A 27,957-nucleotide genomic window follows, 5' to 3' on the forward strand; every position below is an offset into this window, starting at 1 on the left:
GCCTGCCGGCCCATTAGCCAATGTTCTCATAGGATCAGGAGAGAGTATCCATTTATCCGCTTAATTTTTATAGTTTTCCACTTTCAATTTTGCCTGCCCATTTTGACACATGATGACACAAGGCATCATCACTTCCAATTTCACTTGTTTATCCTGCTGTATCTGTTTTCTCTCTCCTGATTGGATGAAATTGGTATATCAACCTGAAAATGCTGTTTTCTAATTCAGTGGTTCTCAACCTGTGGGTCGGGACCCCCAGGGGGGTCCCCAAATTGTTTTGGGGGGGTCCCCAGATTAAGTTAACGCGAGGCATTGTGAGCATGTAGATCTGCTATTTTCACAATAGAGCCGTGTTATACAAAATGTAATCCCTCAACTCTTAGTGCTGGTCAGGGTGGGGGGGTCCCCAGTTAAGATATGATTTTGGGGGTCGCGGCCTGAAAAGGTTGAGAACCACTGTTCTAATTAATAAAAAGCTGGAAGGTTGAGAAATAGTTAAACTCATAGTTATTAATATACTTCATGAACAAACAATCTATAGCAGTGATTATGCCTACTATCAGAATACAGAGCTATTTCACTTATTGCTTACAGCATAACACCTCACAGCCATGAGATGGCACTAAAAATCTCCCTGATGCTAATTGCCTAATGGCTAATTCAAGCTATTAGAAACCAAATATCACCTATATGAATCAATTAATGGTGATCACATCAGACAATGCCCAAATTTGGTTTGTTCACTGTCTTCAAGTTCAAATTAGGGTGGAAAAAAGAAAGAAAGAAATAATCCCCCAAATCAGACCTGAGTGCCAAGATGAAAAAGACACTATCAGTACCTTTGCTATATGATGGAAATTGATTGCTTTCACCTGCACGTGTAGCCTGTGTTACATTACACCAGTGAAATAATTGATATTAATTAGCCTATCTGCATTCTGCCCGGTATTAAAGTGGCCATAATAGATTTAAGGGACATGATCTAGTTTGGTTGAAGTTTATCACAATTAATTCAACGAATTTCAACATGGGTAGCTGAAAACAAGGGCTATAAATAAAATGTAATTACAAGGGTTTAACAATGCATTATGCAGCAATTGCGCTCAACCGGATATTTGAAATGATCCAATAAAATAAAAGAATACAGATATATGATGCGAATTAGACAGTAGCTCAAGTTGACAGTTCAGCACTTTTCAGCACAAATTAGGCTATATGTATTGTGTTGATTTACCTTATTACCAGCCAGAGCCTCGCCGCGTTACGTCCGAGCGCGACGTCGACTTAAATCCTACAAGCGCATTGGACTCTCTTCCATGCTGTATGACCGGATGACTGTGACAGCTGATGGGTTTAGTGCCCAGTGAGGATTTCACACGGGACAGGACAGTCAGTGATCTGTTAACAGCCGTTTAACAACACAGTGGAGTGACTCAACCAACGGTGGCTGACAGACAGGCTGTGTGGAATATGTATGGGAGCTGCTGCGTGGCGGGGAAACTGGACGGAATCGTGACTTTGTAAAAAAAAGAAGGAAAAAAAAAGCACTAGTGAAATTTTAGATGTAGATATAATATTTTCTTAATCTATCGTTACGCTTGTCAGGTTTTTGCGCCCGTTGTCCTAACAACGTCTTTGTTTCGAGAGACGCATCATTGCTCGTTACGCGCAACTTTTACGCATTGGGGACTCCTCAAATTAAAGGCTACTGACATGTTACCTCTACAGCACGGACTGCACTGCTGCTCCCACAGGTGTAATTTAGTCAAGTATACGTGAACAGAAATGTAGGCTACTACTCCACAGGCTGCTGAAACTAACCTTAACTCGGCGGACCTTTATGGAATATATTTGGACCAGAGCCAAAATGAGCTTTTACTGTCACAGTAGCTCGAGGATCTTACATTTACTCTTAGCGACAATCGTGACAGTTTTCACACAAGGTAGGTGTCTGTCCATAGAATGAATCAATTACATGTCATTTGGATTGAGAATGGAAGGCAAATAGGCAATGTGATGAACTATGATCCAGTATCCTATGGTTAAACGATCAGGCAACATGTCATGTCTAATGTTTGAATTAGCCTATTGATGATAGTTATGTTAGGTGTGGACCTCTCCAGGCACATAACAGCAGATTCTTTGAAGAGTTGAAGCAATGCTCTCTAGCCTACACGTGTTCATAGGAAGAATGGACTTCATTAGGAACACTAAGGGTCTAATCTCATTAGTGTTGATGATGAAGCTAATGACACATACATTCTTCATATGAGGTTCATTTGCTGTTAAGAGATGTTGATTGATCCTAAAGTAAAACATGAAGGGTGGTGGGCTGTTTATGAAGTAGGCCTATGCATGCCTACAATATGTTGAACCTTTCCATTATAGGCTACTTTGTATTTACACAATGTCTGATCCAATACCTCCCCCCAACATTGAGGCACAGCTCCATTTTCAGATGTGAGACAAACAGTAAACAACCGACTAAGTGCAAGTGACAGAAGATTTACTGTAGCCTAAAGCTTATAACTGACCTTAAGATAGCTATTTCCAGGGATTACAGACTGACTGATTTATACGGATAAAGGGATGATCAAAAAAGAGAATTCATAATGAGCTTTAAGAATATCACTACTAGACAAAGCAATTTCTGTATACAGTAGGCCTCTCCTCTTTGCACTCTATCTGCCCTTCTTTTCCCTTCTATCAGAATTTCCCATCCCCTTTCCTCTAAACTCTCTCTATACATATACCACCATTGATGGATTCTGTTTGACTATTTAGTTTATATATAATAATGTTAAGACGAGTATAACGCAATAAGAGAATTCCACTGATATTGTTTAAAGAGATTTGTTTAGGAAGTGCTTCTTCCATCATGTTTAGCCCTATCATTTATCCTGGAAAGAGCTTATGCCCAAGTCTTACATCATTCAATGCCAAACATGGACCAAACAAACCTGAAACATTCAACACTAGCCTTGTTACAAAGCATCTAGACACATTTTTGAACCACAAACATGTGTATTTTGCAGCTATAGATATGCCTAATTGATGATTTGCAGCACAATGCGGAAGTTGATTGATTTGATATTAGTTGTTTTCCACCATTGTGCAACAAAGTATACGCTTAACAGGCACAGCAACAGCCAGGACTCCTTGATGCTATTTGAAGTCAGATCATTTCTGCAAGCCATTTTGCACATATGGTAAAAGTCATTACTGCACACATTAGAATGCATGGGTTTGCTCAGGCTTTGTACTTAGTAATCGAATGATACAAAGATTAATTGCGTACGTGATAATAGGCAAAGAATGCTATATTGAATGAAAAGAAGTCACTCTGTATGTGTGACAAATCAAGTGGTTGGTACAGTATAGAAGCTTATAATGGACTGTAAATCAGAATTACTCTTTAGCTTGTGAGACCCACAGTCAGGGGCGTCACAAGGGGTAGGAAAGTGGAACTGAGTTACCAGGGCCCAAGGTGGAGGGGCCCTAGTAACTTTAGCTGTTGAAAAATAGCAGATATACAAGCTCACAGCGAGGCACCGAGTGCCGCGCTGCGAGCTTGTAGATCTGCTATTTTTGAAAAGTCGTGAAAATGTGTGCAAATCTTTGAATATGTATTTTTTTCGCGAACATTTGTAACTCAAATTTTGCTTCCGGGAGAGTCCCTGGAAATAAATATTTTGAGACGGGGGTCCGTGGCCAAATTCATATCATTTTGGGGGTCCTTCACATGAAAAAGTTAATTTGAGCATCACTGACATGGAAACATGGGTTTCTTGCACACATTTTCACAATTTTTCAAAAATAGCAGATCTACAAGCTTGCAGCGCGGCACTCGGTGCCGCGCTGTGAGCTTGTATATCTGCTATTTTTCAATAGTTAACATTCATGGGGGGCCCGCAGTGAATCCTTGTACCCAGGGCCCAGAGTTTGGTGTGACGCCCCTGCCCACAGTCAGGAGTGTTCACTGCGGGCCCCCCATGAATTCTCTTCATAGGGGGAGGGGGTTTAACCCATTTAGACTGGGAACGCATTATTACGCATTATTTTGTGCTTTAACTATTGAAAAATAGCAGATATAAAAGGTCACAGCGCAGTGCCGCGCTGCGAGCTTGTAGATCTGCTATTTTTGAAAAATCTTGAAAACTTGTGCAAGTCTTTGAATATTTCAAATCCTTCTAGTTTTTTGAAAAACCTTTTTCTATGTCAGTGGTGCTCAAACCTTTTCATGTGAAAATGAAAATGATATGTATTTGGCCACAGACCCCCATCTCAAAATATTTAGTTCCAGGGACCCCCCACCTCCCCAGAAGCAACATTTTATTTACAAATGTTCGCTTAAAAAATACATATTCAAAGATTTTGCACACATTTTCACAAAAAAAAGCAGATCTACAAGCTTGCAGCGTGGCACTCGGTGCCGCGCTGTGTGCTTGTATATCTGCTATTTTTCAATTGCTAAAGTATAAAATAATGAAGGCCCCTCCACCATGGGCCCTTGTAACTCAGTTCCGCTTCCCCCCCCCCCCCCCCCTTGTGACGCCCCTGCCCACAGTGATTTGTTTATTGGAAACATTTCATTAGGCGCAGTGGTAGTGGAATTACTTGGCACTCAAACTGTTATAGAAGGACAGCCTTGGTTGTAAGCTGTTGTTTTGCACCAACATCCAGTGATAGCATTGTAATCAGAAAGTGTAGACCTCAATTAACATTACAGTCTGCAGGACTTACATCTCAAAGCGTTACCATTTGTAGATTAAATAAGTCCCTATTTTCGTCCATGCCTCAGCCTCACCCCTTATCTCCTCTTTTGACATTTTTTACTGTTTTGAACAAACTTTTTAAATATTTCAAATAGTAGATCTACAAGCTCACAATGTTTTGATGTAGAATTGTGGACCGGCTATTTAAAGTATTTTAAAATGTTTTCCAAAATAGTAAAAAAAAAAAAAAAGTTTAAGGATAAGGGGTAAGGCATGGACGAAAATATAACTGTAAATCTTTTGCTCAAAGGAAACATCTCTGTTTAAATGCTTTTTGAGTTTAAGGTTATTCTGACTGTCACTGTACCACAATTACATAAGTGTAGTGTAGTGTAGTGTGTAGTTTGTGAAAGTATTTTACTTTTAACAAAGCAAATCACTGACATTCTTTATCTTTACACACTCCATAAGCTTGGATTTTGTGCTATAAAATATCTTTTGACAACCAATCTGTTAATCTCTTCCGATGAATTTGAAATTATATCTGGTTTTGGATTAAAACTGTGAACCACCATAACACAGACAATTTTCATCTGGAAGGGATAAACATTTCAATCCATTTGGATAACAGATTTGATTAACTTGACATATCGCTGTAAGCCTGGCATATGGCTTCAAAAGGGAAACGGACTCTCGTTTCCCTTCCTGTGAATGCATTTAGCCGACACACTGTTTAAAGGAAAAGATGAATAGAAAAGCGATCACGAAAGTATTATTATTATAAAGTCTGTATGAGTAGAAGTGAAAGCGGAAACAAGTGCATGTCCACAGTAGGGATGGGACGATAAGCGATATTATTGTTTATCGTGATAAAAAACACTTGCGACAATCGTATCGTGGAGATTTAATTTATCGCGATATCGTCCTCCGTCATGCATTGGGATCAATTCACCTTTTATTTGCCGGGCTGCATATCCGGTACCACTTAAACCCTCTCTATAATTGGTTAAAGGTACTTAAAATAGGTCTATACGTACTTGATACAGTCTTCTTTCTTCTCTCTATCAAATGTCTTTGCCAAAAAATCTACTCGCCAAAAAATCGACACGCCAAAAAAGCTACACGCTCACAACGCTTCGCAACGCGTTGTGAGCGTGTAGATCTTTTTCTTTTTTTTGGAGCGTGTAGATCGGCAATTTTTGGGCAAATGTTCTGGATTTTGATTAATCACAATAATATCATAAATCGCGATTTCTTTTGTCACAATAATCGTGATATTACATTTTCATATCGTCCCATCCCATCCCTAGTCCACAGCCAGAGTGTGTTGGAAGGTCTGCATGGCGGTCTCATTCAGCGCTCCAATTATTTTCCCAGCCATTCTTGAGGCAGACGTGTAGGGAAGGCTGACAGGGAGACACAGCAGGAAGGAAGGATGTTGGCAGGATTCAGTTCTAGGCCAACGAGAGTATGTGTGTTTTACTGTTTTTCCAGAGGTGAGCATCTTTACCGGCACACCGTTGACAGGCACGCGTTGATGCCGCCTTGTGGGGTTGGCGGGCCAAGAAGGAGTCCCTCCGTGATGAGTGATTTGAAAGGCTGGAACAGATGGAGGGAGTGGATTTGCTCTCTTGTTTATCAGCTGAGGGCAGGGCTGCCATGTTGAGAGGGCCGTTTAAGTTCTCCTTAAATTGCTTGCTTGTCAAAATAAATGAAACGGTGCCGCTAGGGAAGAATGCCTCTCTTTTTTGTCGGGCGGCAGAAATGGAGTCCGCAAAAGGATATGCTGTTCACCAGTGGTGTAAAGTAACTAAGTACATTACATACTGTACATAATTACATACTGTAATTAAGTACACTTTTGAGTTATTTGTATTTTACTTGAGTAATTCCAATTTCCAATACTTTTACTTCTACTCCACTACATCTCAGATCCAAATATTATACTTTTACTCCAGTACATTTATGTCAAAACTTTAGTTACTATTTACTTTGTAGATTTGTATTATTATTACAAAACATACATTTCCACTTCAGCCGTATATACATTTTGGCGTCGTATCGCGACGCATTGTGAGCTTGTAGATCGGCTATTTTCAAAAGATTTGTATACATTTGATCACTTAAAATGGGACATTCTGCACAATGAGTACTTTTACTTTTGGTACTTTTAGTACATTTTGATACCAATACTTTGTACTATTACTCAAGTAAACGTTGAATACCAGACTTCTACTCCTAACAGAGTACATTTACATTGCAGTATTGATACTTTTAAAGAATGCAAGTACTTTTTACACCACTGATGTTCACTAGGTCTAATACTGTACCTTCAAACTTAGCATGTTTTCACAAGGAATGATGTACAGTAGATGCCCTATTGAGGATTTTGAAGATGTCTGGTCTTCTGAAAAAAGGTAGCGGAGTGGGGATGACCCATTAGTCTACAAGTCATACTGTAAAACGTGACAAGAGTGTTGCTGGAGGCTGGGAGACAAGTTGAAAAAAGAGAAAGAATTCAAAGCAGATCTGCTCTCAGGGCTGGCATTAACCAGCACATCTGTCACACAGGCCTGTGTTCAACACAGACATGACACACAGTCATGTGTTAGCAGCGGTGGGAAAAGTACTCACATTTATTACTTAGGTAAAAGTATCAATAACTGCAGAGTAGAAATACTCTGTTAGGGTGCCCTCACACCAAAATACCTAGAGTGGAATCCGCCAATGCATTTCAATTCAATCCAATTGTTTGGTGTGAGGGCACCCTTACAAGTAAAAGTTCGGAATTCAAAATGTACTTGAGTAAAAGTAGAAAAGAGTGAAATTGTCGTTGGCATCATCATACTTTAAGTACCAACAGTAAAAGTACAAAATGTTTGAAAATAGCAGATCTACAAGCTCGCGTTGTGAGCTTGTAGAACAGCTATTTTCAAATAGTCTAGGTATAAAATAGAGAAATAGTGGATTAATGTATGTTTTACAATATCAAAATGTATAAAACTAGAGAAATAGTGGATTAATGTATGTTTTACAATATCAAAATGTATAAAACTAGATAAATGGTGGATTAATGTATGTTTTACAATATCAAAATGTATATCTGTAAAGTAGCTAGTAACTAAAGTTTTCAAATAAATGTAGTGGAGTAAAAGTACAATATTTGCCTCTGAGATGTAGTGGAGTAGAAGTAAAACTACTGAAAACTGGAAATACTCAAGTAAAGTACAAATACCTCAAAACTGTACTTAAGTACAGTACTTAAGTAAATGTACTTAGTTACTTCACGCCACTGTGTGTTAGTATGGTTCTTATTGGTGCTGTGTTGACATTTTCACTGTGTGACATATTACACTGTTTATTGTTTGGGCTGTCCAATTCCTAGGCTCTTCCCCAGGGGAAGTTCTGAAGATAACATCTGAGACGTTTCAAACATGCACCATGGGAGACAGAGCTGATGCACCCTCCATAATAAAAGCTCCAAGCCATGCTCATGGGTGGGGTGGGGAGAGTCATCAGTGACAGATGTTTCCCTGGAATCTTTTTTCACAATTTGACATTTAGATTTTAAACAAACTTGTCGCATTGCGACAGTAGATTGCAGAACTATGTACGTATACGTGCGCACCCAAAATATAATATGCTGACTTTGGGACCAACTCTCTGCTGGCATTGGCCGAGTTTCCCAAAGCGATCTTAGCCCATCCTAGCTCACGCATGGTCGTAGAGACCAAGCCCCGATCGTCATGTTCCCGTGTTTATATGGGTTCGGGCAGAGCGACTTATTTAGCCCCCTACAACTACACCAACATTCAGATTTCACAAACAAAGTGCTTAATAAAGTCTCACACCTGTCTAAATACGGTATGGCTTTCTATAATTACCTGTGTCATCCGTTTTCTTTAATAAGAAGCCTTTTATCCGATCACTGTTTATCTCAATGGGGTTGGTGTGCATGGGGAACGGCAGAAAATACATAAAAAGGCTTCTTATTACACGGAGGATACGGGTAATTATAGAATGCCGTACCGTATTTAGACAGGAGTGAGACTTTATTAAGCACTTTGTGAAATCTGAATGTTGGTGTAGTTGTATGGGGCTAAATAAGTCGCTCTGCCCGAACCCATGTAAACACGGGAATATGACGGTCGGGGCTTGGTCTCTACGACTATGCGTGAGCTACGATGGGCTAAAATCGCTTTGGGAAACTCGGCCGATGTCTGTTGTGAGTGGAGACTGTAGTCCAGAAGGCAGGACAACCAAGCATCCAGCCAGGCTAGGGGAACTGTGACTGCTTCTGCTCTAGATAGAGATATAGATAATAGATAACTTTGGAATGAAAGGGTTGGATTTTTTGGCAATATTTCAAAGGTGGTAGACTGGACAACCTTCTTTATGTGAATTTCAAGACAGAGGTTGGAGTCTAAAGTGATATCCAGGGTTCTGGCTGTGGATGACATTTGGAAGTAATGAACCATGGTCAATTTCCCACGTGAGCTCTGACATGGGGAGGGACGAAGTTAAGTTTGAGAAAGTTGTCACCATTACTTTAACAGAGTATGATCACACCAGACTTTGTTTCTGCCTCTGTGGGCCTTTTTGCAATTGGTTTCAATATAATGGGAATGGGGAATCGCCAGTAGTTGCCGTTATTCCCATTGACAAATAACGCACTTCTGGAAAATGCGGCCGACCGTCGCCCGCTGTTGCCCGCTGTTAAAATGCACTGTCAGACATAACCATAAATAAACACCCATATATAGGCAAGAGGCATATATAGTAGATCCAGTTGTCCAGGCAGAGCCACAGATCCGACTGCTATGCCCATGGTCATGTTTATGGGACCGGACGACTTCAAATTCGGCACGTGCATGGGCAAGGACTCGAGGGAGTGTGGTGCCCGCTGCTTTGGATTTGCTGTTGTCCAGAACCGCATATCGAGTATATGGATATCCAATTGTGCAGAACCACCGATCCAACCGATATGCCCATATATGGCCTGGGCATGCATTGCAAATATACAGGGTATGGGTATAAATGATGTATGACATATCTCCATATATGGGCATAAAAGGGAGGTAGACGGGTACAACGGATACTCTGACAAAGCCCCCGACCACTATAATTGAAACATATCAACATATATTCTGTATATCTATAAGTATCTACTGAATTCTATATCTATCTATATATACACCGTATATACCGGTAGTTCTTTATTAAGAAGGTTTTAAATAGCATTTTAACATTAGAATACAATTCATCAAATCATATATTAGAGCAGTTCAAACTAATTTAGTGAGGTTTGTTTTGGACGATATTTTGCTTCAAACATTTGGAGATAATCTGCCGTTATAGGGCAATGCTTCGCCTTTGTTTCAACATAATTAGCCAGCAGACAAACAAAACACAGCTCAGGTCAACTGCTGTAATCTGTACAATCTATCAAAATGAATGTTTAATGCGTATGCATGATGACCCAGCGACCCCCCTCCCCCCTCCCATCTTCTCATTTCCAATGAGAATGCTGTTGGTTGGATTTTACACACCTCTCTACATATAAAGGTCACTCCACTGCATCGTTATTCCATGACTTCATTTATGTACAATCCATTGTGTTTATCCTGTAATTCCCTTTTGGCCTACAATCTATATTATAGTCATCATCATATTCTCTACATGCAGTGGCTCCATTGTTCCGTTATTTATCCCAGATATAGTGGGTCTGATAGGGATTCCCAACTACCTTTTAATCCGGACCATTTCAACTCTGACCCCATTATATTGCTATCTTTCCTGCATGCCCATAGTGGAAGGTGAATAAACATATAAAAAACACTTAATTGTGGGCTCGCCTATAAGGCGAGCACACTTTAGATATTGTCATTATTTATCTATCAGGCAGGCAATCAGTAGACGGGATCTTCGGTTCCTTTCTACTCCTACATACTTAGTGAGAAAATGAAAATAAAAACATCAATGTGTTCAGTTTACAGTGGCGAAGTGTGCTATTATTTTTTATAGCAATCGGCCAAATGGTGGCGCTGTAGGAAGCCTTCGAAAGTGCGAACTTTGAACAGGTATAGCTCATGCTGTGTTTTAGGTACAGCCATGAAACCTGTATACACGTATGCGTCTCCTCATGCCGAACAACTTTTACGCTCTGACTTTTGACCTCTGACCTTTAGATCCCCCAGAATTTTGAATTATATGAAAAACAGTAAAAATCTATCTCCTCCTGGGATTTTTGCATAACGCGCACAAAACTTTTTTCACATGAACTTTGGACCAATACGGTCAGATTGATCAACCAGATTTTTTTTAAAGTGAAATATAATTTTTTAATAATTCAATCAATATTGCGGTTTTATGCAAATTATTCTTCGGCCTCTAAATCATACATGCAAAGTTACACGTTCATGGCATTTGGCAAAGATGTGGAGGGTTAGTCAAAGTATCACTGAAACCAATTTTATTCCAATCGGCCAAAGGGGGGCGCTATACAAAGCGTCTGAAAATTCAAACTTCAAACGGGCATAAGTCATGACTCGTTTTCTTTGAAGACATGCAACTTCTTACACGCGTGCTTTGACTCAAGCGGAAGACATCTGTGTCGTTGTTAAGTAAGCTCCGCCCTTCGATTTTCCGCCATTTTGAGCAGTTTGTAAAACGCGTAAACCCGCTTTTATTCTGGAATTTTCGCGTCACGTGCACAAAGCTTTTTTTACGTGAACTTTGGACCGATATCTAAAGATCTGTCAGATCGGATTTCTTTAACATTGAAACATGCTTTTTTAAATAATTCAAACAATATTGCATTTTTATGCAAATTATTCTTCTGCCTCTAAAACATACATGCAAAGTCACATTTTCATGACAAAATAGTGTAGAGGGTTAGTTCAAATATCACTGAAACCAATCTTACCCCAAATGGCCAAAGGGGGGCGCTATATAATTTTGAGCAGTTTGTAAAACGCTTAAACCCGTTTTTATTCTAGGATTTTTTTTGCAATTTGCATGAAACATTCTACACGCAATCTAAGGACCTTTATCTAACATGCCTATGAAGTGCACACAAAAAAATTATAAAATAATAATAATAAATATAGCTGCAAGCAGCGATAAAGTGTCCAAAGCCAAAAACACCTCAAATCATGAACACAGCCTGGGATGTGCGTGAAATCTTGCAAGCACATTCCCAATAGGTCAAGGAACAGATACCAACCTTCTCACATTGGCCTGTTATAGCGCCACCAGCGGGTCAACTTTTGCATAACGCATTTTTGGAACAAAATGGACCAATCTTTGACGTCAGTAACGTCAAAGAGAGCACTGCCTGCGATCTTGACATTTTGTGCTTTTATAGCCATTGTTTTCTGGCTTGAAGCGAGCCCACAATTGTTTCGAAGGAACAATATTTTTCTAGTGCTCTATGACCTCTATACATTCTAATGCTTAAAATACACAGGCAACGTTTTGATTTTATTGCAGAGAATCCCTCTCATGCTTTCGCTCTCATGCTACCACAGCCCTAGTAGTTGATGCTGCTGCCTTAGAAACCATGACAGTCCTAGGTTTCTTTTGCTATACGTTGCAATATACACCTCTTGTGGGAACTTTAATTTAAGTTAGTGGCCAACTGGCCATTTAGCCTAATCACCCCTAATCAGCTGATCATTTGGCCTGACTTTCTTTTTTTTTAATTTAGGTCCCGTAAAGTTGGTTTTGTTTTACATTTATTTTATTATACAGCTGAATTCCTCAATTAAATTTTAGTTTTAGAAGTATTTGAGTTATTGAACGGCACAGTATTCTGTGGTTATATTTGTAACACAATATTTATGAAAATGCACTTTTTTGTTAGCCACCACCCTAATCACCTCCAGTAAAGGCTTTAGTCAGTGTTCCTCTTTTCAGTGAAAGTAGAGCATTACTTACCACCATAACAATTCTCCTCAAATGTGTGTGTGTACCTGTATATCTGTATCTCTGATGGTATATCTTTCCTCTACAGACCTGGACAGTCAGGAGTTGACAGACAATCCCAGGAGCCCAGTGCCTTTCCCTGTCTACTTGCCAGTCAATTATGACGTTCGTGATGCTGACTACTTCTTTCTGAAAGAGGCTGGGCAGGACTTCATGAGGAACTATAGCATGCAGAGTCACACACAGCCCTTTGTCATCCTACGAGCCAGCCAACAGCCTGTTGTCAATGTCAGCTATGGATCTCTGTCCACAGAGCAGGCCGTGCCCCTAGACTTGGTTCAGTCTGTGCAGCTCTTCAATGTCCCGGGGGTCTTTACCTACAACTGGAAAATCCAGTCCTTTTTGCTGACTCCGAAGGTTTTCTCCTCTAAGCCTAAAGTGCGGGTTTTGTTCTATGTGGCAGGGAGGGACTGGGCCAGCGGAGATGGCTCTACAGATGCGCTGCCGTGTGTGACTGTGTTTGCCTTCTGGCAAACCCAGGAGGTGAGAGGTTCCTGTGCTGTGGGGGGCGAGAGGGGCACATGCATGGCTGAGCTGGCACCCGACTTGAGCTGGTTTGCCCCAGGGTCTGAGAGCACCAGCCGGGAGAGGCTGGGTCCGACCTCTGGGAACCCTGTGGAAGTATACTACCAGGCCTGGCCCAGGGTCAATGGGAAGTGTAGCGCGCTGGACGGAGGGCAGCGGGGCGGCTCAGAACAACGTGCCGAGTACACCCCAGTCACCCCCATGCAAAGGATTGGCAGTGTGCTCCTCCTGCAGGTGCCCAAAGGAATGGCAACCCTCTCTAGACTCAAGCTGGGGAATGCAATTGTTATACGGACGTCCTCAAGGCCCCTGAAGAAGACTGATATTGCTACCTTCTACATACTCATGGGCAGCTCTGCGCAGCTTTTCAACTTCACTCTTAGGTAAGCCATTCTTTGCTCGTCTGGTTTAGAAGCTTGCATTGCTACAGAAATAGATGATAACGTAACTGTGAAAATGAGCTATTAGAATATTCTGCAGTGGTTCTCAAGCTTTTCAGGCTGTGACCCCCAAAATAATCACATTTTAACTGGGGACCTCCCACCCTGACGAGCACCAAGAGTTGAGGCATTACATTTTGTATAATACGATTCTATTGTGAAAATAGCCGATCTACATGGTTACAACGTAAGCCTCGCGTTGTGAGGCGTTGTGAGCATGTAGTTCGGCTATTTTCACAATTTCTGCCTCTAATATTTGTCAATTTGGCCATTGTTTAATTTGTCATTTTAGAGGTATTAAAAAATCCTTAAATTGTCACTTTAGAAATGTGCAGATACTCTCTATACACTTAAACGTTATGTTGGTTTGTTTACTGTTGAGTGAGAGAACAATGTTTACACATTAAGTTAATCATCTGGGGACCCCCCCAAATAATTTCAGGACCCCCCTGGGGGTCCCGACCCACTTGTTGAGAACCACTGCATTAATATACAGATATACATTGAACAGTTTCCATTGTCATCGACTGTCTCAATATTTATATCATTTCAAATCTCATCGCAGAGTGTTCTGTAATTTCAATGGATCTTTAATTCATTGACCAATCAGAATTCAATGAGCAGTTCTTCTCAAAGGATTAGTAGTTAGTCCCCTAATATGCTTCTACTTGAGCAAATCCTATCCTGGTTGAAAAAAAGAATCCTACTGGGGGGAAATGGGATTTTGAATAGATTATTGCATTTCCTTGGAATTATGATGGCGTTTAACCATCTTTCTGAGAATATTGTAAATGAGCTTTTCAAGCATGTTAGTCGTCATCGACCTGAATCAGATGAGTCGTAACATGAGTGTCTTGTTAGTCATTATCCTGTGAGCATTAATGGGTGTGCGGTCCCATCCTAATTTACAGTACACTTTAAGACCGGCAGGTCCTCTCGCGGTAAACTGTCGGTCCGTGCGGTGGTAGCTGCCGCGGCAGTTACCAGCGATGCCGGTCCTACCTACAGTTCTGTGCTGCGGCCACCGGTCCTAGGTGCAAGGGCCCAAAGCGCAAGGATGTCCATTGCGCCTCTAGCCTGGTTTAGGCTGGTCCGGTGCATCTCAGGAGTGGGACTGGAATATGTGGAACTTGAAGGAAGTCACTGGAGCAAACACAGACTATTTAAAGACGCAGTGAAATCAAAAATATGTTTTTCATACTTTAAGAGCATATCTGTAGTGATAATATGGCCATACCTAACAGTGGACACTGGATGCCAAAAAAGTGAAACATTTGAGTTTTAGTGTATTATAATGAAACAATTACAGCCCTAAGACCAGCCCCTAAACAAAAATGTAATGCGTGATGACGAACACAAAGTCTTTTTCATAATTCACAAGGTCAGAATGACTGCCCGTGTCAATCAACATCATCTACTTCAACTTCATCTACTCACCGCGAGCCGCTTATTCGTGTGGCTTCCCCCTTCCCCCGCCTCTTCGTCAGGTCATGACCTGACGAAGATGTATTGACATCCAAATCAAATCAAAATTTACTTAATGTACGTCGAATCAAAATGTACTTAAAGTACAATAAGTAAAAGTACTCATTATGCACAATGTCCCATTTCAAGTTTTCAAATTTATAAAAAATCTTTTGAAAATATCAGATCTACAATTCAGTGTGCTGCATTGCGACACATTGTGAGCTTGTAGGTCGGCTATTTTCAAATAGCCGAGAGGGTTGAAGTGGGCAATGTGTGTTTTGTAATAATAATCTGCAAAGTAACTAGTAACTAGTTTGTAACTTTTCAAATAAATGTAGTGGAGTAAAAGTATAATATTTGGATCCGAGATGTAGTGGAGCAGAAGTAAAAGTATTGGAAACTGGAAATACTCAAGTAGAAATACCTAACAATTGTACTTTCTAGTTTCTACCACTGGTATTGATGCTGTGCTATTATTAGTATCAATGTATTAAAATCACAGGGATTATTGAAAATATAATTCAAGGCAGGATTCCCATTTTACTGTGTTTCAGTGTGATTGGATGCATCTGTAATCATACTGTTGTAGAACAGAAGCAGAACAGTGCAGTATCTCTCCAGAGGGCTCTGTATCATGTACTGTAGGCAGTGGTTCCCAAACCTCTTAGCTTGTGACCCAAAAAAGAAATCAGATGTTTGCCCGGGACCCAAACTAGTGAAAACGGCAGATCTACAAGATCACAACGCGATGTGAAGCGACACGTTGTGAGCTTGTTAGATCATCTATTTTTCACTACTTCTTAAACATTTGTTTTCTAATGATAGAAATCATTTGTAATAACTCGTTTTTGAATAATAATAATTAGAAAACAAAATAGAAATTAAGGGACCCATAAAAATGGGTCCCGATACGGTTTGGGAGCCAGTGCTGTAGGATAATAGAGGCTAACATTATACTGAGCAGTATTTCTGTCTCATGGTGAGTTTTGATTTAGTAAGTGAACTATACATGGATGAGAAACGGATGGACAGGATAGAGGAAGAAGTTTAAAAAGGAGAAACTCAAGATAGAAATGAAAGATCTGGCTATTGAATCTAAAACAATCACCAAAATGGAGCTTAACTATCATCTCCATCAGTTTTATGCCAGTTTAAGCATGCTTTCCACTACATCTGTGCATTGCTGCGTCAGTATGTGTTGCTTGGCAACGATTCTGCCTAATGTCACTGAAGAGATTCATTGCTTAGCAGAAGAGAGATTATTTGTTATCGATAAGTATTAGCTGTTGTTGCTGTGTGTTTTTTTTTTTTATGAAACCTTGCCAGGTACTGTAGTATATGTAGTAACCATTTTATGCAGGCAATTAACCCATGTGAGGCCATGGTTTACAGTCATTTTAGAACAGCCAATCAGGGGGTTTAACAACACCCCTTAGCTGTTCTAAAATCACAGTAAACCAGGGACGTGCTGGGTTTTTTATTTTTCGTTATATTTCGTCGTTGTCGGGTGGAAACCTTATATGTCCAAAACCGTTTGTTTTGTATGTATCATTTTAAAAATGATTTAAACTAGTGAAAACAGCCGATCTACAAGCACACAACGCCTCGCACCGCGAGGCGTTGTGTGCTTGTAGATCTGCTGTTTTCACTACTTTTGTGCAACGGCCTTGTATGATGAAGCAGGGCTTTGCTTTGCGAAAAAAGTTATACATTTGAAACTTGGAGATACAAGGTTTCTGCCCGACAGTGACGATTTACTTTGTTGGCCGCACAGCCCCCAAAATGGAACGAAGACCGAATTTTTTTTTCCCCTAATGGCCGGCCTGGAATGAACCGGCCGTTCGGGAGTTGTCCCGCTTTTCCCAATGGCCAGCACGTCCCTGTAGTAAACCACAGCCTCATGTGGCCTATTGCTTTATTATGGGACACACATCCTAGTGAATGATGGTCTATCAGTAGCTCTCAAACACATTCTCTTCATTTTAGTCCAGTGGTTCTCAAACTTTTTAATGTCAAGGTCCACCATAACGCTCACAGTTACAGACCTGCAATGGTCTATTTGCAGGTCAAATAAACAACACATCTATTGTTGCTATGTCACATGCAGGTCAGGTTCCAGTCAATGGCAGGCCTTAGCTCTGCGTCTGGTCATTAGCAGCTGTTTGTGTGCTTTATCACTGTCTGATTGTTCCATTCGTTCGTTCGTTCGTTGTAGGACTACACAGGCAATTGGGACATCAGCCAAGAAGTGGTATGGTCATGCAGTTCAATTAGGCCGCTGACTCCATGTGGTGATTTTAAGCTATGCTTAATACAAGTCTCTCAAGAACAGACTCTCAAAGGAAGAGGAACTTTTCTTTGACGATGGTAAGCCAGATTGGCTTAATACTATCTCATCAGCACCATAAACATGTTATTGGGGCCTATAGCTGGAGTCAAGGGACACTCAAATGTAGATTGAGAAACCATTGTCAGCCACACATGTTGGTTGTTCCACATCTGTCTGGTTATTATCCTCGGCAGAGCGTGGAGATTGTTTTTGCCCTGTGTGTCTGTCTCTGTCCATGGTTATATTCTGGCAAACCACTACACTGATCTGACCTCCATCCATAACTCTCAGAGTTACAAACGTGCAAGGGTCCATTTGGAAAGCCCTCATGGAACCCTGAGCGTCCCTGGACCCCACTTTGAGAACCACTGTATTAGTCAATAATGCATTGGGTTTAGTATACTGTATACTATTGATTCCTGCAACTATGTCATTAATTTTTGAAAAAAGTGTAACTTTGTTTCAAATTGTGAAACATAGTTGCCTACTTAGGCTACTTTGGATCATACTGTATAATGTGAGAGAGTAAACAAATTAAGGGCCTGGGATGACTTTCTGCTGGCTGTTTTCTTTTGGTAATTTTTATTTTCAGTGAGGCCAGCAACAACAAATAACTTCAAAAAATTGCATAAATATGTTTTAGTGTTTGAGCGGAATGATACTTATTGTATGACACTAGATCGATGCCCGTTGGGAATTATGCCTGTTAGGAACCTGCCTGCATTACCCATTGCACCCATTGTCAGAGTACTCGGAGCAGGAGCCAGATTTCATGGAGGCCAGATGTACATTTACTGTTAAAACTAAAAGGACTCAGATTAGAAGTTATTGGCTGTTGAGGCAAAATGGTCATTATTAACACGTACGGTGGAGTGACTGTAATTTCTTTATTAGTTATTTCATTATATTATTTTCTGTAATGTAATGTTGCATCAAATCCATGCATGAATTCTATTAAATTCATGCATGGAAGAATTAATTGAAACGGTCTCCTCATGTATTAGAAGGACAATATCAGTCACCATAACCAGGGACGTGTGTGAGTGTAGTGTGATTAACATGGAGCTTGAAGTAGAATGGGCTTATATTGTATATAGGAAGGACCGGCGCGTGTCTGATCAACTTAATATGAAATAACTAATATGGAATCAAGCAACTTAGAAACAAAAGGCTCAGTAGACATGAAAACGTGTTGTAAAGTGAAATACCCCTTCAAAGGCTAATATGTGTACCTTAAAATAAACACGGCACTTTCAATGTGTATATTAACCTACTCTTAGGACAGGTGTTGAATACTTGCCATTATGATACAGGACAACTTCTACCACTTTTTGTGGTCACATGTTGAGATATTGGTTTCTGATTGGCTTAAAACAGTGGTAAATCAGTCAACAACCTTGAGTTGGCTCATGGACCTTGCCCACTGTTGTGTTGCAGTTGTATAACTAAATAACCTTGCAAGTTACAACTGTGTTTTCTTTCATATATATGGTAGAAGTGGTAGAAAAGCAATTTACCATTCGAGGGTCGTGGGTTGTTGGCTGATTTACCATCCTGAAACAGTGGTAAATCAGCCAACAACCCACTCCCTCTCATGTTAAATGGCTTACTTCAACTTGTGACTACTTGCAATAATGCATTTACATCTGTCTTTGAAAAATAAAAATTAAGAAATATAAATACAAAAAATAAATGCCTGCATAAAAAATAAACAATGCATGCAGTTTTCCAGTCATTAGCAGGACCTAGTTCTGTGTCTGGTCATTAAAAAGTGAATTTATATACAGAAGGGCCTTTATCCAAGGTGCTTTACAATGATTGTGCATTACATTCACCGATTCACTCACACATTCATACACCGATGGCGGAGGAAACCATGCAAGGCACAGACCTGCTCATCGGGAGCAATTAGGACTTGAGTTTCTTGCTCAAGGACACTTCAACACTAACTCTGGGTGAGCGTTCCGGTTGCCAAGGCGTCGCTCTATCTCCTGAGCCACTGCGGGTCATTAGCAGCTGTCTGTGTGCTTTATCACTGTCTGATTGTTCCATTAAGCTATGCTTAATACTATCTCCTCAGCACTATAAACATGTTAATGGGGCCTATAGCTGGAGTCCAGGGACACCCAAATGTGTGAAGTAGATTGAGAAACCAATGTCAAGCCACACATGTTGGTTTCTCCACATCTGTCTCGTTATTACTGTATCTCTGACAGAGTGTGGAGTAGGGATGGGACGATATGCGATATTATCGTAGCTTGTAGATCTGCTATTTTTTGGCAAATGTTCCAACCCAGGATATTGGATTTTAAGTATCGCGGAAATATTGTAAATCGTGATTTCTTTGGTCACAATAATTGTGATATGAAATTTTCTTATCGTCCCATCCCTAGTGTGGACTGTGGAGATTGTTTTTGCTCTGTGTGTCCACGGTTATAGTCTGGCAAACCACTATATCAGCATGTCCTGTGCACACTGCCAGTAGGCCAGTGTAGTAGGAGGCTAGTCTGAAGCTAGTGGGACAGTATATTTGAGACAGATGTCATCAATATGGGTAGGAGTAGGAGATACCCATTGAGTGCTCCTTTCTACTTCTCCGTGATTATTTGCTAGGTTAACACGATCTGAAGGGAAATGAGCTTGCCTAACTACATTAGCCTTTGTACTGTGTCAGTTTCCCCAGAGCTATAGGGTGTGCCAATTGTAGTCCCAGAGCGGCCATTTTTTGGGTCAAACACTGCTTACACAGGTGTTCTGATTGGAGTAGTAGTATTAGTTCTTTGCCAATCAAACAATTGAAACACCTGTGTTTGACCCAAAATATGGCCGCTATAGGACTACAATTGCGTCACTGTTGGCACACACTATTTTTCACTTGTTCTTGGTCAATCTGTTTGATTGAAATGTAATTTGTTGAAGAAACAGAAACCTTACAGAGCTTTCCTGATCACCAGGATAGTGTAAAAGCTCTTGCCAGGGAAGCTCATAATTGACAAATAGGACATGTACATCCACTTACTGTGCTTTGGATGTGTCCATCTGGCAGTAACATTGGCCTGAAAGTCTCCTCGACTCTCTAAAGTGCTCTTTAAGTATGACAAACACGTTGTTGATGGCAGGCCATCAGGCTGGCTACACCATGGACATTTGCTTGCATAATTAATCTGTTTCTGATTGCATTGGGGTTCACTAGTGGCACCATGGCCCTGCAGTGATACATCGACAAAGCCAAATATGGGGCCGCTAATTTCATCAGTGGAGCAATTAATAACTCCACGTTGCACCTTTTATAGCTGCCTTGATGTTCAAGTGCATCTGGCCTATCCGGCATAACTTGACACAGAATGTAGTAAATCCCATATTGGCAGCCACCGTACGCATTTTCTTCATCCCATATCTCATGTACATACTGTCAGGGTGATTGAATTTTCACATATTTTTCCCTCTGTGTTGAAGGTCACGTAACAGCTTTGTGATCCTTGAAATTAAGTTGAGAGAAAACTGCCCACAATAAGAGAAGGGAAAAACAATACTACTGACTGGTGCGGGCCAGGGGGCCGTGGGATGCTTTGAGTGTATGTGACAGAGGTGAGGGAGGGTCACGTGTGTGTGTGTGTGTGTGTGTGTGTGTGTGTGTGTGTGTGTGTGTGTGTGTGTGTGTGTGTGTGTGTGTGTGTGTGTGTGTGTGTGTGTGTGTGTGTGTGTGTGTGTGTGTGTGTGTCTGTGTCTGTGTCTGTGTCTGTGTGTGTGTGTGTGTGTGTGTGTGTGTGTGTGTGTGTGTGTGTGTTGTGTGTGACTGCGACATGCATGAGTGGGGGCGTGTGAGTGCTATACTGCACATTAATGTTTGTGCGACTACCTGTGTATGACTATGTACTATGCACAGGACAAGTGTGCTGAGTGCTGTGCCTGCATGAGACTGTTTAAATGCATCTGCATGTCGTGCAAAACCCTAACATTTTTTTTACATCCCTATTTCGGGTGTATATAGTTGGACAAGATTCATTTTTGCAGTAATGTCTTGAGCTTTACTTTGTCCTTTTGACAATCTTCTGCGGTTGTATGTTTTTCCCCATAATGATCACATGATGAGTCGAATGACATGAAATAGGACCTTATTTTAAAAGATTTCCTAGGACTTTTTATTAAAAAGAACATAAAAAGATGAAGTATGAATATAGAAGGTTTCTGCCCAACAGCGATGTGTTTCTGTGTGTGTGTGTGCGTGCGTCTATCTGCATACATGTGCGTGTTTCCAAGTGCAGGCTCGTGGGTAAGTGAGTGAAGAGTATGTAAAATGTGAAACCACTGTGCCAGGGGCGTCACGGGGGGGGGGGGGGGGGGGGGGGAGGGTTAGTGGGGGGGGGGGGGGGGGAGTGGGACTGAGTTACTAGGGCCTAGCTATTGAAAAATATCAGATATACAAGCTCACAGCATGGCACCGGCTCCAAGCTGCAAGTCCTGTGCACATCTTTGAATATATGTATTTTTTAAAGCGAACTATTGTCTATTAACTCAAATTTTGCTTCTGGGGGGTCCCTGGAACTCAACATTTTGAGATAGATAGATAGATAGATAGATAGATAGATAGATACCTTTATTATCCCACGGGGGAAATTCAGTTGCCCATGGGGGTGGGGTCCGTGGCCAAATACATATAATTTTGGGGGTCCTTCATGTGAAGGATTTGAAATATTCAAAGACTTGCACAGATTTTCACGATTTTTCAAAAATAGCAGATCTACAAGCTCGCACCACGGCACTCGGTGCCGCGCTGTGAGCTTGTATACCTGTAATTTTTCAATAGTTAAAGCACAAAATAATTGTGCGGGGGCCCGCGGTGAATCCTTGTACCCAGGGCTCAGAATTTGGTGAGACACCCCTACGTGTGCGTGCGTGTGCGCGCGCGTGTTTCCAAGTGCAGGCTCGTGGGTAAGTGAGTGGAGAGTATGTAAAATGTGAAACCACTGTGCCCCTCACTCATGCCTTGCCTGGTCAAAAGTGAGACGGATGGCAGGTGCAGCACCTGAGAGCAGCCTTCCTTACACACTGTCAGCTCCAGTCTCCACAGCCATCCATCTTCCCTGCCCTGGTGCCTCCCTCCCTGCCCACTGCCCCCTCAATGCCTGCTAACAAAAGCCCCAGTTCTGCTTCTTGCTTTCAGATACTTTTCTTTCTTGCACCATCACAAGGGGGGCTTTCCTTAAAGGCAGTGGAGCAGGAGAAAGGGCTTGCGATAAGTCTTCTTGTTACTGTCACTTTTTATTAGTTAAAACCCCTTGCCCCACTCAGCTCAATGCACAAGGGTGTTTTCTATCAAGAGGGGAGAGAGTTTTGGGTTTTCAGAGGCCATTACTAGATTAGCAGTTCTGGATGAAGTTAGTCTCGTACAATGGACATAGGGACATAGAGACCTACACACAAAGCCAGACGTAGGAGCGGTTAGCACCAAAAAAAAAAAAAAAATAAAATATATATATATATATATATAATTATATATATATATATATATATATCATTATATTACTCTGTCAAGTTGGCACCTCGACAAAGTGCAGTTCTATTATTATTATTTTGGGGGGGCTTTTCTGCCTTTATTGATATGGATAGAAAGTAAGCTTACAGGATATGGGGGAGCGTGATGGGGAGTGCAGCAAAGGCTGCACCGCTGCACCAGCGGCCCAGACCAGATGCCTGTGATTTGATTATTATTGTCTCCGCCAGGCCGAAAGGCATGACCAAGCCCAAGACTATGTTTTCGCCCCTGTTCGTCCGTCCGTCCGAGTGCGCGTCCGTGTGTCCGTCCGTGTGTCCTTCTGTCTGTGGACAGCTAATCTCCGCCACCGTTGGCACGATTTGGATATTACTCCTTCAGATTTTATCCAAAAATCACGCAAATCGTTACACAGTATCCCTATAGTCATGTGATCAAGACGGATCTGTCAGATATTTCATATTCCATTCCTAATTTTGCACACACATTCCCACTAGGTCGAGGAACAAATGCCATCCTTTTCACATTGGCCTGTTATAGCGCCACCAGCAGGTCGACTTTTGCAACACGAAGTTTTTGGAACAAAATGCCTCAAATCATGAATGCAGCGTCAGATTACAGTGAAAGGCCAAAGAAGACATGGAACCCTTTTCACAATGGACTATTATAGCGCCATCAGGAGGCCACAATAACATACCTGACCTGGCGGAGACCTGTGCTCGGAAGAGCACTGCTTCTAGTTATTTATTCTTTACACTGGCAGATTCATCTGGTTTCCGGGCTAGTAAAACAACAACTGTTTAAGTATGCAGGTTTTAATGACTTCTATCTATAAATTCCACATATAGGCTAACGCCACTGGAGTGCACGGCCGAGTGTGAATTTGGTCAGATCAGAGGCTCTCTGGAAATGGTGTGCGCCACAATTACAAGTAAAGTCAATGCAAAGACAACGGACACTGACATCATAGTACAGTACATAGTAGATAGTACCCACTGACAATAGGTAGTAGTCAGTTGGCTGGCTAAACAATACAATGACACTGGTTTGGTCCTTAGACTATCTAATGTTGTGGTAGTTATACTGTAGGTTACTGTAAACAGAATTGAAACCTGACATTAAAAGACAAAATCACAAATCCAATTGCATTTACATTATTGGTCTGAGATACCACAACTAGATTATCTCCCCATGTCAACCCTATTTCTCAGGAGATAGAAATTAATCACATATTGTGTACAATTCCTAAGCGTTCATGAGATCTAAAACCGTCGGAAATTATGCAAAGACTTGCACAATGGAATTGAAAACCAAAAGTAATGCAATGAAACAGTTTGCCGTCAGTACAGTGGTTCTTGCATTTTTGCTGAATCGATGGTGGATGTTGAGATACATATGGTGGCAAGATATTGAAAAAAGAAAAAAAAGAACATCATATCCTGATTGTGATATTGCCTTTTCTCACATGAATATTGTATTTGGGATACAAATTGTAATACTCGTGGATACCGACTTTTCAACATTCTTTCTTTTCAACAGTTAGAAATGTGCAAGAATTGCATTGAAGAAGGGAAATAAGATGCTCAGGTTTAGATTTAATAAAAAAGTTTAAGTATTCGCTGACACAACCTGATTTGTGGGTCCAGGATTTCTGCACAGCACAGGAATAGCCTCTTTGATTTTGGAGATTGTATTAAACACCTTTCTCCCTGAGAAGAAAAGTTCAAACTTGCATTAAACATCGCAATAGGCACTTCTATGATCCTAAAGGTTATGTATTCATTTATTTATTCTGTGCAGCCTCAGCCGTCTATATATTTGTATATCGTCGTTGTCGGGTGGAAACCTTGTATGTCCAAAACTGTTTGTTTTGCATTTATCATTTTAAAAATGATTTAAACTAGTGAAAACAGCCGATCTACAAGGCATTGTGTGCTTGTAGATCTGCTGTTTTCACTACTTTTGCACGACGGCCTTGTATGATGAAGCAGGGCATTACTTCGCTAAAGAACGTACACATTTGAAACTTGGAGATACGAGGTTTCCACCCGACAACGACAATGTGTGAGGGAGTGTGCGAATGCAACTTACATTTTAAGAGTTGAAGATAAAGAACAATATTTTTTTGTAGCAACTGCAACTGTTTCCACTGTGTACTATTATATAATGCTGGAGGGTAAAGGGTATGTTTACTTCCTTTCTGCCTTTCACCTCATGTTTCATTCTGGTGTCCACATACAGTATGTATGCTGCCTGCCGCCCCAGTTTTAATGAAGGACCTGAACCCCTCTCTACTGCTCTCCCCTAGTGTGTCCTTGCCCAATATGTGCATCGCTTACACTACTCTCTAGGGAACCGTGTGGCTGCTAACAATGGCCAGCCTAACCCTCTCCATTCCCTGTCGTCACTCTCACTAATCATTCACAGTATGAAGCCGGTCACCTTCATTCACAACAGTGGCACAAAACAAAACACCAAGACCAACTTGGTATGCCTTTCATTTGCTGCTGTTACAGTTTAGAGTTCAAGGTGATTCGTGTGTCTCGGTGTATGTGAAAGTTCCAGCATGGAAAGAAAGTATAGCTATTAGAGACTCTATAACTGGAACGTCATACGCGATTGATGCAGGAGTAGAGTACAGTCAGTGACACAATCTCAAACAGTGCTGCTATGCGGTATGTCAGTGGCTGTAACGCAAAAACCTTCATGCCAAGATTAGTGGAACCTTGAGCCCTGGGCCTCTAACTGGTGTTCTCACATGTAATAGGAATGGTATATAATGCAAATACATGTACACATGCACACACACAAACATGCATGCAGCCACACATACTGTACAAACACACTAACAAACATACTGATTACTCCCCTCCTCTTACTGAATGACTTTGAGATTTCCCCCAACATTTAGACGTGCACGCACGCACGCACGCATGCACGCACGCACCATGCCCCCATAAACACACACACAATTACCCAAGAAGAAGTGCTCAGCGTCAGATGGATGCTTCCTGTATCGTGGCGTAAACCTCCTCAGGGACTCATAAATACACTCGACATTGTTTTACAGCCACAATGTTTACCTCAATCATTCAGAGAGATAAACCAACACGACTTTGTATGCATGCAGAGATGAAAAGTAAAGGAATTACATGGGTGGTTGTTTTCCTGGGCCATTTTAGAAACGACTCGATTCAAGTTCATTTATTTTGGGCTGCGGAAACTACTTGACTCGAGTTAATTTATTTATTTAGGCTGCAGACTTCACTACAGTAAGAAAGCGATGGTAATTAGTGATGGGTTTCTGCCATTTTTATATGCACAAAAAGAATCTTCAGAGGCCTGGACAGGATCTTTGCATACTGTCTCAACTCCCTGGCCTTGCTTGATCGTAAGCAGGGGCGTCACAAGGGGTAGGAAAGTGGGACTGAGTTACTGGGGCCCAAGGTGGAGGGGCCCTAATAACTTTATCTATTGAAAAATAGCAGATATACAAGCTCACAGCGCGGCACCGAGTGCCGCGCTGCGAGCTTGTAGATCTGCTATTTTTGAAAAGTTGTGAAAATGTGTGAAAATCTTTGAATATATGTATTTTTTAAGCAAACCTTTCTAACTCACAATTTTGCTTCTGGGGGTCCCTGGAACTAAATATTTTGAGTTCGGGGTCCGTGGCCAAATACATATCATCTTGGGGGTCCTTGACATAGGTTTCTTGCACACATTTTCACGGTTTAAAAAAAATAGCAGATATACAAGCTCGCAGCGCGGCACTCGGTGCCGCGCTGTGAGCTTGTATATCTGCTATTTTTCAATAGTTAACATTCATGGGGGGCCCTCAGTGAATCCTTGTACCCAGGGCCCAGAATTTGGTGTGACGCCCCTGATCGTAAGTCTTGTACTTACAGAAGAATAGCTCATTAACATGATCCTGCATGCTATTTCTACTTTGTCCACTGGGACAGTGCGTGTTCAGCTGCATACTGATTACCATTTACAAATGAGAGACCAAAAAGTCTTACAGGCCATTAGTACAGTATGAATAACTGTGTGTGTGTGTGTGCATGGCCATTACAAAGAGGGCCTTAGGAAAGATACCCTCGTCTCTCCTTCAAATTAAATGTTATCTCCTCTGTAATGAAAGGTTTGCTGGGATTGGGGAGGGGGGTGGACTTTCTCTGTGAGCAGAATGGTCTGTGATTGACTGTTCTTCTAAGTCTGTGCAATGAGAAAAGTTCACGGCCCCGTATAGTCTAGGCCTGTCTAGGCTGTGAGGGCAATGGAAGACTTATCGGTTGTAAATTGTTGATGGTTTTATTTAACCACTTAAACCCTATATACTTTCAGTACTTCAAATAACGAAATAGACGATCTACAAGCTCACAAGGCGATGAGTTGTGAGCTTTTAGACCGGCTATTTTGGGGTCCCTAACCTTTTTAAAGGAATAGCTTTTAGATGTAATCACCTACATCATTTGAAGTCTGTCCACATTGAAGTTAGCTGTCGGTAAACATCATTTTAATTCTAACAATGTATCAGTGTAAAGGGCTTTGCACACAGACGCGTTTTTTTTTTTCGCACGGAAAAAAACGGACGATTTCATCTTTTTAAAGAAAACAATGATTCTCTTTGACCTCATGCACCCCGGCTCAGAATTTGCCATGCGGCAGGTGGCTGCGGCTGTGCGTTTTTTTCCCGATCGAACCCAGTTCGATTTGTGCGTCTTGTTGCATGCGGTAAAAACTCATTGACTCCTTTTATGACTCCTTTTCGGATCCGCAGTGTGAATACCGCACAGCCTTGCACACCAAATCCAATGCGTTTTTAATCATGCAGCAAACGGAAAAAACGCAACGGTCCAGTGTGCAAAGCCCTTACCACACACATTCTCAAAAGTATGAAGTTAATACAACGCCAATATGTTTACTTGTTTAGTTGTTCACTTAACACTACGGGCTCTATGCACTGACTGCAGCCATATTGGCGAGATATTGAGTCTCTTC

General features: G+C 41.2%; 1 protein-coding gene across 1 annotated transcript in view; it reads left to right on the forward strand.

Annotated features, from left to right (window-relative positions):
- Window positions 1-1,471: 1,471 nt before the first annotated feature.
- LOC308296077 (transmembrane protein 132D) overlaps window positions 1,472-27,957 on the forward strand; it is a 58,269-nt gene continuing 31,783 nt past the window's right edge. The window contains exons 1-2 of the mRNA XM_080739197.1: window positions 1,472-1,943; window positions 12,730-13,609. Of these exons, the coding sequence (XP_080595323.1) occupies window positions 1,841-1,943; window positions 12,730-13,609 (983 nt within the window). The 5' untranslated portion in view covers window positions 1,472-1,840. The remainder of the gene's footprint in view (window positions 1,944-12,729; window positions 13,610-27,957) is intronic.

This window comes from Nannobrachium achirus (genome assembly GCF_963921795.1).
Source record: "Nannobrachium achirus genome assembly, chromosome: 12".
Classification (NCBI taxonomy): domain Eukaryota; kingdom Metazoa; phylum Chordata; class Actinopteri; order Myctophiformes; family Myctophidae; genus Nannobrachium; species Nannobrachium achirus.